General features: G+C 54.8%; 1 protein-coding gene across 2 annotated transcripts in view; it reads left to right on the top strand.

Moving 5' to 3' along the window:
* Positions 1–1,148: 1,148 nt before the first annotated feature.
* Positions 1,149–18,693, top strand: part of LOC121272748 (collagen alpha-2(V) chain-like) — a 110,083-nt gene continuing 92,538 nt past the window's right edge. Inside the window, exons 1-5 of one of the 2 annotated variants that reach the window (XM_041179527.1) lie at positions 1,149–1,216; positions 2,531–2,820; positions 9,547–9,741; positions 10,883–13,306; positions 17,030–17,145. In XM_041179527.1, the coding sequence (XP_041035461.1) occupies positions 2,583–2,820; positions 9,547–9,741; positions 10,883–13,306; positions 17,030–17,145 (2,973 nt within the window). In that variant the 5' untranslated portion in view covers positions 1,149–1,216; positions 2,531–2,582. Of the gene's footprint in view, positions 1,217–2,375; positions 2,821–9,546; positions 9,742–10,882; positions 13,307–17,029; positions 17,146–18,693 lie in introns of those variants that run through there. The other variant, XM_041179526.1, reaches the window with a different exon arrangement.

Raw genomic sequence — 18,693 nt, forward strand, 5'->3', positions numbered from 1 at the left:
TCAGCCCCTCTCGAGCCTGTTACACAGGAACAGGAGGAGGCCCATTCAGCCCCTCTCGAGCCTGTTACACAGGAACAGGAGGAGGCCATTCAGCCCCTCTCGAGCCTGTTACACAGGAACAGGAGGAGGCCATTCAGCCCCTCTCAAACCTGTTACACAGGAACAGGAGGAGGCCATTCCGCCCCTCTCGAGCCTGTTACACAGGAACAGGAGGAGGCCCATTCAGCCCCTCTCGAGCCTGTTACACAGGAACAGGAGGAGGCCATTCAGCCCCTCTCAAGCCTGTTACACAGGAACAGGAGGAGGCCATTCAGCCCCTCTCAAGTCTGTTATACAGGAACAGGAGGAAGCCCATTCAGCCCCTCTCGAGCCTGTTACACAAGAACAGGAGGAGGCCCATTCAGCCCCTCTCGAGCCTGTTACACAGGAACAGGAGGAGGCCATTCAGCCCCTCTCAAACCTGTTACACAGGAACAGGAGGAGGCCATTCCGCCCCTCTCGAGCCTGTTACACAGGAACAGGAGGAGGCCCCATTCAGCCCCCCTCTCGAGCCTGTTACACAGGAACAGGAGGAGGCCATTCCGCCTGTCCCTCCATTCAATCAGATGTGGCTGACCCGTGCCGTCACCCCATACCAATTGACAGCAACCGTTCGCCTCGAACTCTCTGCCTATCGGCCCAAACCCCCACCCACGACGCTCGAGAACCCCCTCCCCCACAAACTTCCCAACTTGACCATCCCTGCCGAGGCCTGGCTTTGCCCGCGGCCCTCCTGCTCTCTGCTGCCTGAGATATTTCCGTTTATTTGTCCTACCTTGGACCTTCGCAGCCCCTCCTGAAAGCCAGTGAATGGGCACATTGTTCCCAGCTTGTCAAGGCTCCGTTAGAAGGCACCTGGGCAAGTGGAATCTTCCAGAACACAGTGCTCCCATTCATCGAGGCCTAGTCCCCAGGCCCGAACCAAGTCTCGGCACCGCCATTGACGAATACGGAAGGCAGCCCAGAGTCCCCCCTCACAAATCCAACTCTGTGCACACCTTTTTTTTTGGAAAAAAAAAACAAATTCCCTTCCACACAAAATCTGATCTCGTCCTGCAGTTTTTTCCCTCTCTCTCTCTCTCTCTCTCTCTCTCCCCTCAGCAGTTGAAGAAGGCCTCCCTGTGTTGCACATTTTTCTGCTCCCTGGTTCCTCTGGAGGAAGGGGCTGGGTGCAAAGGTATGTCTCAAAGGGTTGGACTAGACAGGCCATAACCTGGCTCCCCTCGGGGTGGGGGGGCTGGGGTGGTGTCTGTCCTGGGTTTACTCGGGCAGTGGGGAGGGGGGATGCTCAGACGCTTGGCGACATCGCAGGAGCCACAGGAAGGGTTGGGGGGGGAGGGTGATGGTGGTGGTGGTGGTGGTGGAAAGGGAGACAGAGGCACAGGGCGAGGGAAAGATAGAGGGACAGTGACAGAGCGGTAGATAGAGAGAGAGCAATAAACGACAGACAGAGATTGAGAGAGGGAGGGGAGAGAGATCGTGACAGAGCGAGAGAAAGACGGGGAGAGACACGGAGACAGAACGGCGGAGATATACACAGCGAAGGAGTGATAGAGAGTGCGAGAGACAAGGAGAGAGAGACAGAGACAGAGCAATAGATAGCGAAAGAGAAAGAAAAACAGATACAGAGAGTGAGAAAGAGAGAAGGGGGAGAGAGACAGTGAAAGAGAGACAGAGGGAGATAGAGACACAGCAGTGGGGCGATAGATAGTGAGACAGAGAGAAAAACAGATACAGAGAGTGAGAAAGGGAGAGTGGGGAGAGAGATAGTGAATGCGAGACAGAGACAGAGAGAGAGAGAGAGACGCAGCAGTGGAGCGATAGACAGTGAGACAGAGAGAAAAACATACAGAGAGTGAGAAAGAGAGGGTAGAGAGAGATAGTGAATGCGAGACAGAGACAGAGAGAGAGAGACATGCAGCAACAGAGCGATAGACAGTGAGACAGAGAAAAAAACATACAGAGAGTGAGAAAGAGAGGGTAGAGAGAGATAGTGAATGTGAGACAGAGAGAGAGAGAGAGACACAGCAGTGGAGCAATAGACAGTGAGAAAAACAGATACAGAGAGTGAGAAAGGGAGGGGGGGAGAGAGATAGAGAGACAGAAACAGCGAGAGCTAGTGGGAAAGAGAGAGAATTAGATAAAGAGAGTGGGGAGAGAGAGGTATTGAGAGACACAGGGAGAGGGAGGGGGCAGAAAGATATAGCGACAGAGAGAAACAGATATACAGAGGGGGAGCGATCAAGACAGGGAGAGTTAGAAAGATGGAGAGAGGTAGTGACAGATATTGAGAGAGAGAAACAGAGGGCGAAGAGTGATAGATATAGAGTGATAGAGAATAAGAGAGTGATAGTTGGCGATCCAAAGAAAGAGAGACAGCGAGAGAGAGAGAGAGAGAGAGAAACTCGAGGAAAGCGAGCGAGTTCGGAAGGGTTTAGAAAGGTTGTGCTGTGTGTGTGTGTAACTGGACTGGACACCCTTACGGTGACAGGCAGGAGCTCTGGAGAACTGAGAGAGGGCGACGTGGAGAAGGGGGTCCCGAGATGAAGTGGGGGCTGCTAGCGGTGTTGGCCGGCTGCGTGTGGGGCCTGGTCCGGTGCGGTGCCCGGCCACGCGATACACAGCAGCGACTCGTCGGCTGGAGGGCCCCGCTGACCCCCAGGGTGGCAGGGCGACCCCCGACCCCAGGTCCGACCTGGAAGCTCCCGGAAGAAGCCGGCCCGCGCCCCGGCAGACTGAAGAAAACCCCTGAGGCCACGCCCAGCCCCCGGGTCACCAAAGGTAGGACGATGCTCTCCTCCTGTTCGGCTACGACGGACTTTCATTCAGGGCTGCGAGTGGAGGCTTGTGTAGATTGTTTTAAAACACGGATCGGCTGCGATCTGATTGAAGGGCGGAACAGGCTCGAGTGGGGCTGAAGGGCCTCCTCCTGTTCCTGTGTAACAGGCTCTCGAGAGGGGCCGAAGGGCCTCCTCCTGTTCCTGTGTAACAGGCTCAAGAGAGGGGCTGAATGGGCTCCTCTTGTTCCTGTGTAACAGGCTCAAGAGGGGCTGAATGGCCTCCTCCTGTTCCTGTGTAACAGGCTCGAGGAGGGGCTGAATGGGGCCTCCTCCTGTTCCTGTGTAACAGGCTCGAGAGGGGTTGAATGGCCTCCTCCTGTTCCCGTGTAACAGGCTCGAGTGGGGCTGAATGGACCTCCTCCTGTTCCTGTGTAACAGGCTTGAGAGGGGCTGAATGGCCTCCTCCTGTTCCTGTGTAACAGGCTCGAGAGGGGCTGAATGGGCCTCCTCCTGTTCCTGTGTAACAGGCTCGAGAGGGGCTGAATGGCCTCCTCCTGTTCCTGTGTAACAGGTTCGAGAGGGGCTGAATGGGCCTCCTCCTGTTCCTGTGTAACAGGCTCTCGAAAGGGGCTGAATGGGCCTCCTCCTGTTCCTGTGTAACAGGCTCGAGAGAGCCTGAATGGGCCTCCTCCTGTTCCTGTGTAGCAGGTTCAAGGAGGGGCTGAATGGCCCCCTCCTGTTCCTGTGTAACAGGCTCGAGAGGGGCTGAATGGCCTCCTGATCCTGTGTAACAGGCTCGAGAGGGGCTGAATGGCCTCCTGCCGTTCCTGTGTAAATCTGTCTGTGAAGTTTAATTATTTTCCTTTTGCTGAGCAATGGTTTTGTTTATGAACACTACAAGGAATTTAAAAATTGCCCTCCAGAGTCCACTCACTCCTCCCAACAAGTCTCTTTTACCTTAATCTCTCATTCTGTGTGAATCTCCTTGTGTCTCTCCACTTCTCTCTCTCTCTCTCTCCCTCTCTGTCTCTCTCTCTCTCCCTCTCTGTCTCTCTCTCCCTCTCTCTCTCTCTCTCTCCCCCTGTCTCTCTTTGTCTGTCTCTCTCTCTCTCTCTGTCTCTTTCTCTCTTCCTTCTCTCCCCCCGTCTCTCTTTCTCCGTCTCTCTCTTTCCCTGTCGCTCTCTCTCTCTCTCTCTCTCACTCACTCTGATTCTGTCTCTTTTTCCCTGTCCCTCTCTCTCTCTCTTTCCCTGTCCCTCCCTCTACTTTCTTTCTGACTCTGTCTCTCTCTGTCTCTAATCTCTTTCTCTCTCTCTCTCCTTCCCTCTCTCTCTCTCTCTCTTTCTGATTCTGTCTCTCTCTCTCTCTCTCTCCATTGCTCTTACAATGTCCTTAAGGTTCAGCCTCCCCAACAATACCTGTACAGTTCCCCCAGGGACCAGGCCACACTACTGCACCTGGGTGAGATGTCTCCTGGTCACTTTATACAAACGTTCTACCACCCAGTTTACCTGCCAGCCCCACATTCCGCACCTCGCTCTGGTAACGCGTGGCCCTGCGAGATTGGAGTTATACTGCTCCCTCGTCTGCGGGGTCTGTTCTGCTGTTGGCAGATTGGAGTTATACTGCTGGCGGCAACTCACGTTAGGGTTGGTGCATAGGAAGACCACTTCTGCCTGGACAAGCCATTTGGTAGCGAGCTATTCCGCACGTCGAGAAATGGAGCTGTGACAGAGAACATGTTATAACTGAGATTCTAACAGGGACTTAGGAACAGGAGGAGGCCATTCAGCCCCTCGAGCCTGTTCTGCTATCCAATGAGACCATGTTCTGATCTCCATCTACCCACCTCCGCCCCGTGTCCCTTAATACCCTTTTGGTTAACAAAAGTCTCTCAATCTCCCAGATTTAAAACCATCTGACCCGGCACCGATGGCCGTTTGTGGGGAGAGAGTTCCAAACTCCGACCACCCTTCGTGTGTAGGGGTCTTTCCTCATTTCACTCCTGAAGGGTCTGCGTCTCCTTTTCAGACTTTGCCCCCTCGTCCCAGACTCCCCCCCACCCCCACCACCCCCCACCACCCTCCGACCAGCGGGAATCAGGGTCTCTCTCTCTCTATCGACCCTCTCAGCTCCCCCTCCCAGAATATCTCGAGAACTTCGATCGAATCACCCCCCGGGACCCTGTACACCCCAGGGATCTCAGCCCCAGTTTGTGTTTAATCCCTCCTCGGAATTTAACCCTTGGAGCCCCGGGATCGTTCCGGTAAATCTACCCTGAGCTCCCCCCAACGAGGTCAGTATCCCCTTCCTGAGGTGTGTGTGGGGCCCAGAGCCCCTCACAGTCGCTCCAGGTGTTGGTCTAACTAGGGCTTCGTATAACTGAAGCATGACCTCTAGCCCCCTTTGTATCCTGGTCCTCGAGATAGAACATCCATTGATTATTTTCTGTCTGTGTTGGTGACGCTTTACATGAGATTTAGGAGCAGGACTAGACCATTCGGCCCATCGAGCCTGCTCTGCCCTTCAATCCCATCATGGCCGACCTTGGGGCTTCAACTTCCACTTTCCCGCCCCTGCTCCCACATCCCTCGATTCCCTGAGACCCCAAAAATCTGTCCATCGCACCTCGAATGCCTTTAACGATGGAGCATCTACAACCCTCTAGGGGAGAGAATTCCAAAGATTCACAACCCTTCGAGTGAAGAAATTTCCCCTCATCTCAGCCTCAAATGATCGGCCCCTTATCCTGACACTGTACCCCCCTCCCCAACGTGTTTTAGATCCCCCCCGAGCAGTGGAAACAATCTCTCCACACCCACCCTGTCAAACCCCTTCAGAATCTTGTCCGTCTCAATCCGATCGCCTCTCATTCTGCTAAACTCCAAAGAACATCGGCCCAATTCACTCAGCCTCTCATCGTAGGACAAACCCCCCCTCATCCCAGGGACCAGTCGAGTGAACCTTCACTGTACCGCCCCCGATTCGAGTCTATCCTTCCTTAAATACGGAGACCAAAACTCCGCACTGTTATTCCAGATGTGGTCTCACCAAAACCCCGTAAGATTGTAACAAGAATTCTTTATTCCTGTACTCCAATCCCCTTGTGAGAGAGGCCAACAAGCCGTTTGCCTTCCTAACTGCTTGCTGCTAGCTTTCTGCATTCCTTGTACCAGCGCACCCAAGTCTCTCTCCGACCGTCAACGTCTATGGGTTTCACACCTTTTAAAAAAAATAACCTGCTTTTCTATTCTTACAGCCAAAGTGAATAACCTCACACTTGCCCACATGTTATACTCCACCTGCCATCTTGTTGCCCCCTCACCTAACCCGTCTATACCTCTTTGGAACTCTGTATCCTCCACACAGCTTACTTTCCTATCTAACTTTGTATAGTCAGCGAACTTGGATCCATCACTTACTCTCTGTCTATTCATCGAGCTCATTAATATAGATTGTAAATAGTGGAGGCTCCAGCACTGATCCTTGTGGAACTGCACTATTCACTGCCTGCTGCTTTGAACATGATCCATTTATGCCCACTCTCTGCTTCCTGCCCTTTAATCAATCCTCTACCTGTGGTAATGTATCAGTCCCAAGTGCATCTTGCCGATTAACCTTTTGTGTGGCACTTTATTGAATGCCTTTTGGAAATCCGGGTATACCACATCTATTGGTTCCCCTTTATCTACCCTATTGTTACATCCTCAGGAAAAAAAACTCTAATAAATTTCTCAACCAGGATCTCCCTTTCGTAAAACCACGTTGACTTGCTCTAATCTTACCGTGCTTTTCCAAGTGCTTTGTTAAGATTTCCTTAATAACATATTCCAGCGTTTTCCCACCAACTGACCTGTGTACCCAAATCCCCTGAGACTCTTTGGACCTCCGCTGAGTCTAGCTTTTCACCATTTAGAAGTGTGTCCTTCTTAGGACCACACTAATCCACCGCTTTGTCCATTCACTCTACGCATCATCTCTCGGTGATTTTATGCATCCACCTTGGCTGCTCACCGCCCATCTTTGCGTCGTCTACAAACTTTCGGGATCTGGCTCACTATCCCATCATCTAATCCGTTAATAAATACGGTTATGACGCAGCAGCTGGTAAAGCCTGAGTTCATGAATAATCCCAGAGGGAAACTTTAAACAACTGTCACAGCCTATATTTTTGAAGTGGTATTGTTTGAGATGCAGCTCTAAATTCAGGAATCAGACCACCAGTCCTTGAGAGAGTTTTTATATCAAACCAGATGAGACGTTTATTAATTTACACAAGTTAAATATGTACACAAGGATACAAAATGCTACAGTCATAACTTTTAACAAATTCCCAAACTAAAGGTAACGATAAGCCATAGATTTTAACCAGACGTTTTCACCATGCAAATCCGAAATGAGGTTCCTTTCGCTTTGGTTCCTTTGTGGACGTAGCAGGAGGCTCACAGCTGCTTTGATGTTACAGTGCCTCTGCTCTGCACCCACAAAACCGCTGCCTGTTCTACTCTCTTTGGATGTAAATTCTCATTGCATCACCAGCCCCTTTGAACTCCACCTCTTCTAGCAATAAAACTCCTTTCACAGTACTGGTTTTATTAGTAATGTAAACATGGCTTGGTCTCTGCTAGCTAGGTGCCAGATTTCACTCCCCTTCTTGAATGCTCTATTGAACAAAATGCAAACGCCCCACTGTTCACATCTCAAAACTACTCTAATTCAAAGACGCGCTGGCTTTTAACCCCATTGAGACACACCCATGGACTAAACATCTATTTTAAAAAAAAATAAATAATTTCCAGTCACGTCATAGGCATTCATAGCTTCTTGACAATAAATTGAATCGTTGAGGCATCAACACAGATCCTCGTGGAACGCCACTGCTCACATCCTGCCAGTGGGGGAGCACCTGTCCATTGTCCGCACGCTCTGCCTCTAGTCTAGTCTAGTCGGCTCAGCCAGTGTGCGATCCAGGTCAAAAATGTGCCTTCAACCCCTGAGCTTTAGAACCATAGGCCGGGATTTTGCGGCCCCCATTGTGGGGTGAGGCCACACCACCCCCCAACCCGCCCCCCCCCCGCTCCCCTCACCCCCGCAACCCCCCCCCCATCCCACCCAGAAGTCCATTGACTCTCGGCAGGGGGGGTGAGGGGGGGGGTGTGGGTGTGTGGAAAGTCCCGCCCCGAGCAAGTTTGCAGCACAGAAAGAGGCCACTCAGCCCATCGTGCCTGTGCCGGCCGAGAACCGAGCTGACCCCGGCCTTAACCCCCACTCTCCAGCTCTCGGTCCTTGGACCTGCGGGTTTCCGACACTCAAGGTGCCCTACCCGGGTGCCTTTTTAAATGAGTTGAGGGTTCCTGCCTCTACTGCCCTTTCAGGCAGTGAGTTTCAGACCCTCCACCGCCCCTCCCGGGTGAAAATATCTTTCCTCACCTCCCCTCGAATCTTTCTACCAATCACTTTAAACTCAGGCTCCCCCCCTACCTAGTCACTGACCACTCTGCTGAAGTGACTCGGCCCTTCCCACTCGCTCTCCTCCAGGCCCCTCACAATTTTGTACACCTCCAATCAAACCTCCCCTCAGCCTCCTCTGTCCCAAGGAGACCGACCCCGGCCTGTCTGATCCTCCCTCGCAGCTTCAGTGTTCCAGCCCTAGGTGGCAACATCCTAGTAAACCTCCTCTGTGCCCTCTCTAATGCAATGACGTCCTCACCGTAACGAGGTGGCCAGAACTGCACCCGGCACTCAAGTCGTGGCCGAAGTAATAGTTCCAGCAGAACTTACCTGCTCTTATCTTAACGGCACAGGAATAGGCCATTCGGCCCATCGTGTCTGCACCGGCTCTCCGAATGAGCATTATGACCTAGTGCCTTTTCCCCCTTCCCCCTTGTCAAGCTGCCCCGCTACCCTTGGGGATCGCTGGACGTTCACTCCGAGGCCTGTCACGCCCTCGACACTGCTCAGGACCCTTCCATTTCCGGTGTAACCCTTCGCCTTGGTTGACCTCCCCCCACCAACCGCAACCACCACCCCCCCCACCACCCCTTGCCGAATGCAATGCCTCACGCTGCTCGGGGTCGAATTCCGTTGGCCGCTCCTTTGCCCACCTGACCGGCCTAGGCCGGTTTTTTTTATCCAGCTGCACCCCGAGGGCGGAGAGTGACGGAGAGAGAGGCCGGTCGCCACTGAGCGTCCTGACGCTGAACGTGGGACCGGCCGGGTGAAAGAGCGCCGTAACATGGCGAGGGTGGCTTTGGGCAAGGGCCAGGCTTTGGTGCCCGTCCATAATTGGCCCCTCCAGCCCCCTTTCAGAGCTGGGAGGGGCCGAGGCGGTGCGGTTAAGAGTCGACCACGTGGCTGCGAGGCCTAGAGTCACGCGTAGGCCCGGACCGGGCAAAGGACGGCAAATTCCTCCTCCCCTAAATCGAACCAGGTGGGGTTTTTGTTTTCTTTCAACCGCCGTCGGTGGTGGGTTGAGGGTCACCAACCCTGAGACGTAACTTCCGATTCCAGGTACCGTTCGCCGGATTTAACTTCCGCGGGCTGGCGCGGCGGGATTCGAACCCGCGCCTGGGCCTCCGGGATTAGTCCGTCCGGTGACAAGAGCGCGGCGCTGTGGTCTCCCCGCCCTGGGGTGAGAGGGGACGCGCTATAGGATCACCAGGCCCGGTTCTTTCGTTTCTGTTGAATCTATACGTTAACATATATCTGTCCGATTTTTGTCTTCCAGTGAGCGGCACGTGCGCCGTTGGTGGGATCCTGCTGTACGAGGGGGCCCTCTGGTCCCCTCAGCCCTGTATGCTCTGCGCCTGCGAGGAGGGCCGGGCGGTCTGCGAGGTCATCGAGTGCCCGCCGACTCCGTGCCGGAGGGTCCACACACCTCAGGGCCGCTGCTGCCCAGTGTGCCAGTCGGACGCCACTCGGGGTAATTGCAGACCTCGCCCTCCACCGACTGATCGGAATGTCACCCCCACCGCCCGCCTCTCTCTCCCTCTCTCTCTCCCACCTATCTCTGTAACCTCCTCCAGCCCCTACATCCTCCCTATCTCTGTAACCTCCTCCAGCCCCTACAACCCTCCCTATCTCTGTAACCTCCTCCAGCCCCTACAACCCTCCCTATCTCTATAACCTCCTCCAGCTCCTACACCTCTCCCTATTTCTGTAACCTCCTCGAGCCCCTACAACCTCCCTATCTCTGTAACCTCCTCCAGCCCCTACAACCCTCCCTATCTCTGTAACCTCCTCCAGCCCCTACAACCCTCCCTATCTCTATAACCTCCTCCAGCCCCTACACCCCTCCCTATCTCTGTCACCTCCTCCAGCCCCTACACCCCTCCCTATCTCTGTAACCTCCTCCAGCCCCTACAACGCTCCCTATCTCTGTAACCTCCTCCAGTCCCTACACCCCTCCTTATTTCTGTAACCTCCTCCAGCCCCTACAACCCTCCCTATTTCTGTAACCTCCTCCAGGCCCGATCACCCTTCCTATCTCTGTAACCTCCTCCAGCCCCTACAACCCGCCCTATCTCTGTAACTCCAACCCCTACACCCCTCCCTATCTCTGTAACCTCCTCCAGCCTCTAAACCCCACCCTATCTCTGTAACCTCCTCCAGCCCCTACAACCCTCCCTATCTCTGTAACCTCCTCCAGCCCCTACACCCCTCCCTATCTCTGTAACCTCCTACAACCCTCCGAGATCTCTGATCTCCTCCAATTCCGGCCTCTTGAACATCCCCCGATTCCCATCGCTCCACCATTGGCGGCCGTGCCTTCAGCTGCCTGGGGGGGGTGCCCTGAGCTCTGGAATTCCCTCCCTAAACCTCTCCGCCTCCCTCCTTCTCTCTCTCTCTCTCTCTCTGCTCCTTTAAGGTAACCCTTCAAAATCAACATCTCCAACCAAGCTTGAGTCCACCTGTCCCTCCGCGGCTCGGGTCCAGCATTTCGTGGAATTACACCCCTGTGAAACGCCTTGGGGATGTATTTTATGTTTTGTTAATGGTGACCTGTCCACTGCCAGACCAGATTTGGACTGATGCTTTTGTGTGTTAAATCCCCTCTGATTCAGGTGGCATCAACGGTCAAGGTGTAGAGGTCGCACTAACTGGAAGTCACGAGCGCCCCCAAGTCAACAACAAGGAGGGCAAGAGAGAGCCAAAGAGCCAGAGGACAAGCAGGCATGGAAAGGCGATGGGATCTGCCCGTGGGAGTAACCAACGCCCAACGTCCCCCCCGTGGGCGCGAGGGAGGAAACCGGAGAAAAGCACCAAGAAACGGGCGCTTGGCGTTGAGAAGCAAGCCTGGCCGAAGAGCCCAAAGCTGGGCCACCAGCAACCGGAAACAGCCATTAGGCCTCGGGGGTCGGTCTCGAAAACACGGGAGGTCGGCCCTGGGAAACAGGGTGTGGTGACTGAATCGGGCCCCGCGAAACCGGCAGCGGGCCTCGCGAAACCGCAACCGGGCCTCGTCAAGCCAAAGCTCGGATCCTGGAAGCAGCAAGCTGGCCTGAAGTTGCTGGAAGCCGGCCTCAAGAAAGCAGAAGTGGGCCTTAAGAAGTTGGAGAAAAGCCTCAGTAAGCCAGAGTTAGGCCTTAAGCTGGAAACCGGCCTCAAGAAACTGGAAGCGGGCCTTAAGAATCAGGAGAAAGGCCTCAATAAGCCAGAAGTAGGCCTTAAGCAGGAAACAGGCCTCAATAAACCAGAAGTAGGCCTTAAGCAGGAAAAAAGCCTCAATAAACCAGAAGTAGGCCTTAAACAGGAAACAGGCCTCAATAAACCAGAAGTAGGCCTTAAGCAGGAAAAAGGCCTCAATAAACCAGAAGTAGGCCTTAAGCAGGAAAAAGGCCTCAATAAACCAGAAGTAGGCCTTAAGCAGGAAACAGGCCTCAATAAACCAGAAGTAGGCCTTAAGCAGGAAAAAGGCCTCAATAAACCAGAAGTAGGTCTTAAGCAGGAAACAGGCCTCAATAAACCAGAAGTAGGCCTTAAGCAGGAAAAAGGCCTCAATAAGCCAGAAGTAGGCCTTAAGCAGGAAAAAGGCCTCAATAAGCCAGAAGTAGGCCTTAAGCAGGAAAAAGGCCTCAATAAGCCAGAAGTAGGCCTTAAGCAGGAAAAAGGCCTCAATAAGCCAGAAGTAGGCCTTAAGCAGGAAAAAGGACTCAATAAGCCAGAAGTAGGCCTTAAGCAGGAAAAAGGCCTCAATAAGCCAGAAGTAGGTCTTAAGCAGGAGAAAGGCCTCAATAAGCCAGAAGTAGGCCTTAAGCAGGAAAAAGGCCTCAATAAGCCAGAAGTAGGCCTTAAGCAGGAAAAAGGCCTCAATAAGCCAGAAGTAGGCCTTAAGCAGGAAAAAGGCCTCAATAAGCCAGAAGTAGGCCTTAAGCAGGAAAAAGGCCTCAATAAACCAGAAGTAGGCCTTAAGCAGGAAAAAGGCCTCAATAAGCCAGAAGTAGGCCTTAAGCAGGAAAAAGGCCTCAATAAGCCAGAAGTAGGCCTTAAGCAGGAAAAAGGCCTCAATAAACCAGAAATAGGCCTTAAGCAGGAAAAAGGCCTCAATAAGCCAGAAGTAGGCCTTAAGCAGGAAAAAGGCCGCAATAAGCCAGAAGTAGGCCTTAAGCAGGAAAAAGGCCTCAATAAGCCAGAAGTAGGCCTTAAGCAGGAAAAAGGCCTCAAAAAGCCAGAAGTAGGTCTTAAGCAGGAAATAGGCCCCAAGAAAGCAGAAGTAGGCCTCAAGATATCAGAGGTTGGCCTCAAGAAACCAATATTGGGCCTCAAGACACCAGGAATGGTCACCGAAGTAGGCCTCAAGAAACAGGAAATAGGCCTCAAGAAATCAGAGGTTGGCCTTAAGAAACCAAAAGTGGGCCTCAAGACGCCAGGGGTGGTCACCGAAGTAGGCCTCAAGAAAGCGGAAGTAGGCCTCAAGAAAGCGGCAGTAGGCCTCAAGAAAGCAGCAGTAGGCCTCAAGAAAGCGGAAGTAGGCCTCAAGAAAGCGAAAGTTAACCGCCAGGGGTCGGGAGTGGTTGCCGACGCAGGCTCAACAAAACAGGGAGAGGCTGGCAAGAAGCAGGAAGCGGCTCGCAATGTGGGCAAGGAGGCCGCGCCCAAAGGGCAGAAGCTGGCGACTGAAGCGTTGGGCGGGGAGGGCGCCAGGGCGCACGAGTCAACGCCCACGAAACAGGCTGCCGGGCCCGGGAAGGGACTGACAGCTCGGTTGAGGCCCGACGGTGGGGACGAGGTGCCGGCGGCTGCTGGAAAGACACCGGGGAAATCCCCGAGCGCCAAGGAGCCCCGACCGGCAAGCAAAGCGGACGCAGCCGGCGCCACCTCTGCCCCCTTCCCCCAGGAGCTCCTACCCCCGCCGGAGAGCCAATTCAATATGCCATCCCTCCCCGTGGGGTGCATACTCGCGGAGAGCGCCATTGCTTGCCCGCTTGCCAAACTGATCGAGATCCCCAGGCTGGCGGACCCTGGCTTGCTCACTCTCTACCTGGCAGGTAAACGGAGAGCCGTACGGGGGACAGGAGGAGGACATTCAGCCCATCGCGCCTGGGCTGGGGCGTTGAAAGAGATATCCGATTGGTCCAATACTCTCTTCCATCTCCCTCCTCTTACCCACCGTCGCCACCCGCCCCCCCCCCCCCCACCCCGCAAACAGCTCACGCTGCACATTTTTTCCCCCTTCCAGTATTTATCCAATTCCCCCCCACTTTTCGAGGGTGAATCTGCTTCCCCCCGGCCCTTTCGGGCAGCGCCTTCCAGATCTCAACAACTCACCATGTCCAAAATAAATACAATTCTCCTCATCTCCCCTTCCCCCACCTCCTCCCACCGATTCTCTTCAATCCGTGGCCCCCTCTGGTTACCGAACCTCCAGCCACTGAGAACAGTTTCTCCTCATTCACTTGATCGAGACCCCCTCCTCGTGATTTTGAACGCCCCCCTCGATTCAATCACCCACCCCCTTAACCATCTCCGCTCCGAGGGGAACAATCCCGGACTCCACCGGTCCATGCATGTTTTCTTTTTAATTCTTTAATGGGATTTGGGCTAGAGTTTGTTACCCACACCTAATTGCCCCCTTGAGAAGGTGCTGGGTGAGCCGCCTTCTTGAGTCGCTGCAGTCCCTGTGTGGTGTAGGTACACCCACCGTGCTGTTAGGGAGGGAGTTCCAGGATTTTGTCCCTGTGTGGTGTAGGTACACCCACCGTGCTGTTAGGGAGGGAGTTCCAGGATTTTGTCCCCGTGTGGTGTAGGTACACCCACTGTGCTGTTAGGGAGGGAGTTCCAGGATTTTGTCCCTGTGTGGTGTAGGTACACCCACCGTGCTGTTAGGGAGGGAGTTCCAGGATTTTGTCCCGTGTGGTGTAGGTACACCCACCGCGCTGTTAGGGAGGGAGTTCCAGGATTTTGTCCCGTGTGGTGTAGGTACACCCACCGTGCTGTTAGGGAGGGAGTTCCAGGATTTTGTCCCGTGTGGTGTAGGTACACCCACCGTGCTGTTAGGGAGGGAGTTCCAGGATTTTGACCCGTGTGGTGTAGGTACACCCACCGTGCTGTTAGGGAGGGAGTTCCAGGATTTTGTCCCGTGTGGTGTAGGTACACCCACCGTGCTGTTAGGGAGGGAGTTCCAGGATTTTGTCCTGTGTGGTGTAGGTACACCCACCGTGCTGTTAGGGAGGGAGTTCCAGGATTTTGACCCAGCAACAGTGAAGGAACGGCCGATATATTTCCAAGTCGGGATGGTGAGTAGCTCGGAGGGGAACTTGCAGGTGGTGGTGTTCCCCATGTGTCTGCTGCCCTTGTCCTTCTAGGTGGTAGAGGTGGTGGGTTTGGGCGGCGCTGTCGAAGGAGCCTTGGCGAGTTGCTGCAGTGCATCTTGTAGATGGTACACACACTGCTGCCCCTGTGCGTCGGTGGTGGGGGGAGTGAATGTTTGTGGATGGGGTGTTGATCAAGCGGGGCTGCTTTGTCCTGGATAGTGTCGAGCTTCTTGAGTGTTGTGGGAGCTATTGACTGCATTTGTAGTCATCTCTGCGAGGACTTAATGGGAGACATGATTCCATTCCCAATAAAAGCACTAGGCATGGAGTTCGATACAGAGTAAAGCTCCCTCTACACCGTCCCCATCAAACACTCCCAGGACAGGTACAGCACGGGGTTAGATACAGAGTAAAGCTCCCTCTACACCGTCCCCATCAAACATTCCCAGGACAGGTACAGCACGGGGTTAGATACAGAGTAATTCTCCCTTAACACCGTCCCCACAAACACTCCCAGGACAGGTACAGCATGGGGTCTCGAGCTCCGCCTCTGGTGGAGGCGATCGGGAGGTCTGTGGGAGTGTCTGTGTGAAGGGTGGCCCAGCAAACAGCTGGATCCAGATGTCTCCACAGAGTCTGCTGCGTGGCTAATATGTTTTGGACGGGGGCCAGGGGTGGAGTGTTGGGAGAGGGGTGTCGATAGCCTTGGCGGTCAGTCACTAAGGGCAGCAGGCGGGCAGCTGTCCAAGGCCGTTTGGGGCCTATGCTCCAGGCATAACCCCCGAAACGCACCATTCCCTCCCCCCACTCAAACCCGTACCCACCACCCACTCCCTCTTCCGGGAGAGAATCGGATACAGCAGCAGAGCGTTTTTGGTGGAAAGCACTGGGGAAACGCGCCTGCGCCTGTGAGCGGGGGGAGGCCGTTCGACGATCGGGGGTTTTTTGATCGCCGCAATCTGCAGGCCCGAGCCCGTCAGCGAGGCAGACACATCCCCTCCTGCACCACACCGCACCCCTGCCATTTCCCCCCTCAGCCAGGGCTAATAGAGAGGGAGAACCGTGCTGTCGGAGGGTCAGTGCTGAGGGAGCGCCGCACTGTCGGTGGGTCGGTGCTGAGGGAGCGCCGCGCTGTCGGAGGGTCAGTGCTGAGGGAGCGCCGCACTGTGGGAGGGTCAGTGCTGAGGGAGCGCCGCACTGTCGGAGGGTCAGTGCTGAGGGAGCACCGCACTGTCGGAGGGTCAGTGCTGAGGGAGCGCCGCACTGTCGGAGGGTCAATTATCACAATGTTCTTTGTGGGATCTTGCTGTGCACTTTTTGGGTGCTATTCCTTCCTACATCAGAACAGCGACCACCATAAAAAAAAAAGTTCCTTCACTGGCTGTCAGGCACTTTGGAATGTTCAGAGGGGGTGAAAGGGGCTGGGAAACATGCAAAGATCCTGCTGTGTCATTTTCAAACCCCTCCATGGATCACAGCCCCCTCCCTATCTCCGTAACCTCCTCCGGCCCCTACAACCCTCCCTATCTCTGTAACCTCCTCCAGCCCCTACAACCCTCCCTATCTCCGTAACCTCCTCCAGCCCCTACAACCCTCCCTATCTCCGTAACCTCCTCCGGCCCCTACACCCCTCCCTATCTCCGTAACCTCCTCCGGCCCCTACAACCCTCCCTATCTCTGTAACCTCCTCCAGCCCCTACAACCCTCCCTATCTCTGTAACCTCCTCCAGCCCCTACAACCCTCCCTATCTCTGTAACCTCCTCCAGCCCCTACAACCCTCCCTATCTCCGTAACCTCCTCCGGCCCCTACACCCCTCCCTATCTCTGTAACCTCCTCCAGCCCCTACAACCCTCCCTATCTCTGTAACCTCCTCCAGCCCCTACACCCCTCCCTATCTCTGTAACCTCCTACAACCCTCCGAGATCTCTGCGCTCCTCCAATTCCGGCCTGTCGAGCATCCCCCGATTCCCATCGCTCCACCATTGGTGGCCGTGCCTTCAGCTGCCTGGGGGGGGGGCCCTGAGTTCTGAAATTCCCTCCTTAAACCTCTCCCTCTCCCACTCCCTCTCTCTATCTCTCTCTCCCTCTGTCTGTCTCTCTCTCTCCCCATTTCTCTCTCTCTTCCTCTCCTCCTTTAAGACGCCCCTTAAACCTGACCTCTTTGACCTTTGGGTCACTTGTCCCTAACATCCCCGCGTGTGGCTCGGGGTCTGATTCTCCCTGATGTACCCTCCCTGTGGAGCGAACGCGGAGGGTTCACCGCAGTTAAGGAGTGAGAGGATTGCACGTTCCTGTTCGCTGACAGTGGGGGCTGGGAGGGGGGGATGGTAGGAGTGGAGGGGGGGTGTTCCATGTCCCACCATGATCCTGTGGGCCTTGGAGTGTGGGGCATGATGGATTTGCCGGTACGTCTGCCTATTTTGCCTTTGACCTTTGCGTTCTGCATCCCCGACAGACAACGGCATCACCAGAGTGTCAGCCTCTCACTTTGCTGGCCTCCCTAATCTTCAATGGCTGGATCTCAGCAGGAACAAGATCTCAGACAGAGGACTGGACCGGGACGCTTTCCAGGTGAGTGCCGCCCACCTCTCGGACAACCTTCGCCGCCCACACCCCCCTTTGACCCTTGAACTCTCCTTTCCTCCCCAGACCCGTGAAAATGGCCGCCCTCCCTGCCAAGGCCTCCCCTTCACCACCTCCCCCTCCCCCACCTCGGCCCGCCCTCTGCTCCCGCTGGGAACTGCACCCCACACTCCTACCCCTCCCGCTCCGGCAATCCCAGCCTTTTCCAAACTGCCTTTGGCCATTTCCTACAACCCCAAGCATCAGCTCATCCGGCAACACCAAACCATCAGGAAGAGGAACGATAGTAAGGCCTTTCGGCTCCTCCAGCCTGCTCCACTCAGTAAGATCGTGGCTGATCTACTTGCGTTTCGATTTCCACGCTCCCATCCAACCCTGATAACCGCCGATTCCCTTCCCTAACAAGAATCTATCTGTCTCTGCCTTAAAAATATTCGATGACCCCATTTCATCCACTGCTCCCCATTTCCGAATTCGCTTCAAGTTCCGTTCAACTGTTGTCCAAGAGCCTGACTGACCGACGATGGCTCCCAATGCTCTAATGCCGCCATTTTTAAATTCCTCCAGCCCTCTCTATCCCTGTAACCTCCTCCAGCCCCTACACCCCTCCCTATCCCTTTAACCTCCTCCAGCCCCTACACCCCTCCCTATCCCTGTAACCTCCTCCAGCCCCTACACCCCTCCCTATCTCTGTAACCTCCTCCAGCCCCTACACCCCTCCCTATCTCTGTAACCTCCTCCAGCCCCTACACCCCTCCCTATCTCTGTAACCTCCTCCAGCCCCTACAACACTCCCTATCTCTGTAACCTCCTACAACCCTCCGAGATCTCTGCGCTCCTCCAATTCCGGCCTCTCGAGCATCCCCCGATTCCCATCGCTCCACCATTGGCGGCCGGGCCTTCAGCTGCCTGGGGGGGCCCTGAGCTCTGGAATTCCCTCCTTAAACCTCTCAACCTCTCCCCCTCTCTCTCTCTCTTGGAGGGGCTAGAAGCACCAGCCAGAACGTGGTCAATCTCACTCTCACTGCTCAGTTAGAAAGTTGTGTGATTGAGGCCCCATTCCAAAGGCTTGAGCCCGATACTCCTAGCCCGGATTCCAGTACTAACGGAATGCTGCACTATTGGAGGGTCAGTGCTGAGGGAGCGCCGCACTGTCGGAGGGTCAGTGCTGAGGGAGCGCCGCACTGTCAGAGGGTCAGCGCTGAGGGAGCGCCGCACTGTAAGAGGGTCAGTGCTGAGGGAGCGCCGCGCTGTCAGAGGGTCAGTGCTGAGGGAGCGCCGCACTGTGGGAGCGTCAGTGCTGAGTGGGTAACATTCACTGGCCAGCATTGGGAACAGAAGTATGGTTGGGGAAGCGTTCTCTTGTTGTCCTCGGGCCAGCATGTTTCCCTGCAGTAATGCCACTGAAAACAGAGGCGTGGGCGATCTGTTTGTGGGCTCTTGCTGTGCACAGAGTGGTTCCTGCATTTCCGGCTTTGCTAACAGTGGCTGCACTTCAAGGAGCGAAGTAGATAATTGGCTATGAAAGACTGTGAT

Source organism: Carcharodon carcharias, chromosome 35 (assembly GCF_017639515.1).
Source record: "Carcharodon carcharias isolate sCarCar2 chromosome 35, sCarCar2.pri, whole genome shotgun sequence".
In the NCBI taxonomy this organism is placed as follows: Eukaryota; Metazoa; Chordata; class Chondrichthyes; order Lamniformes; family Lamnidae; genus Carcharodon; species Carcharodon carcharias.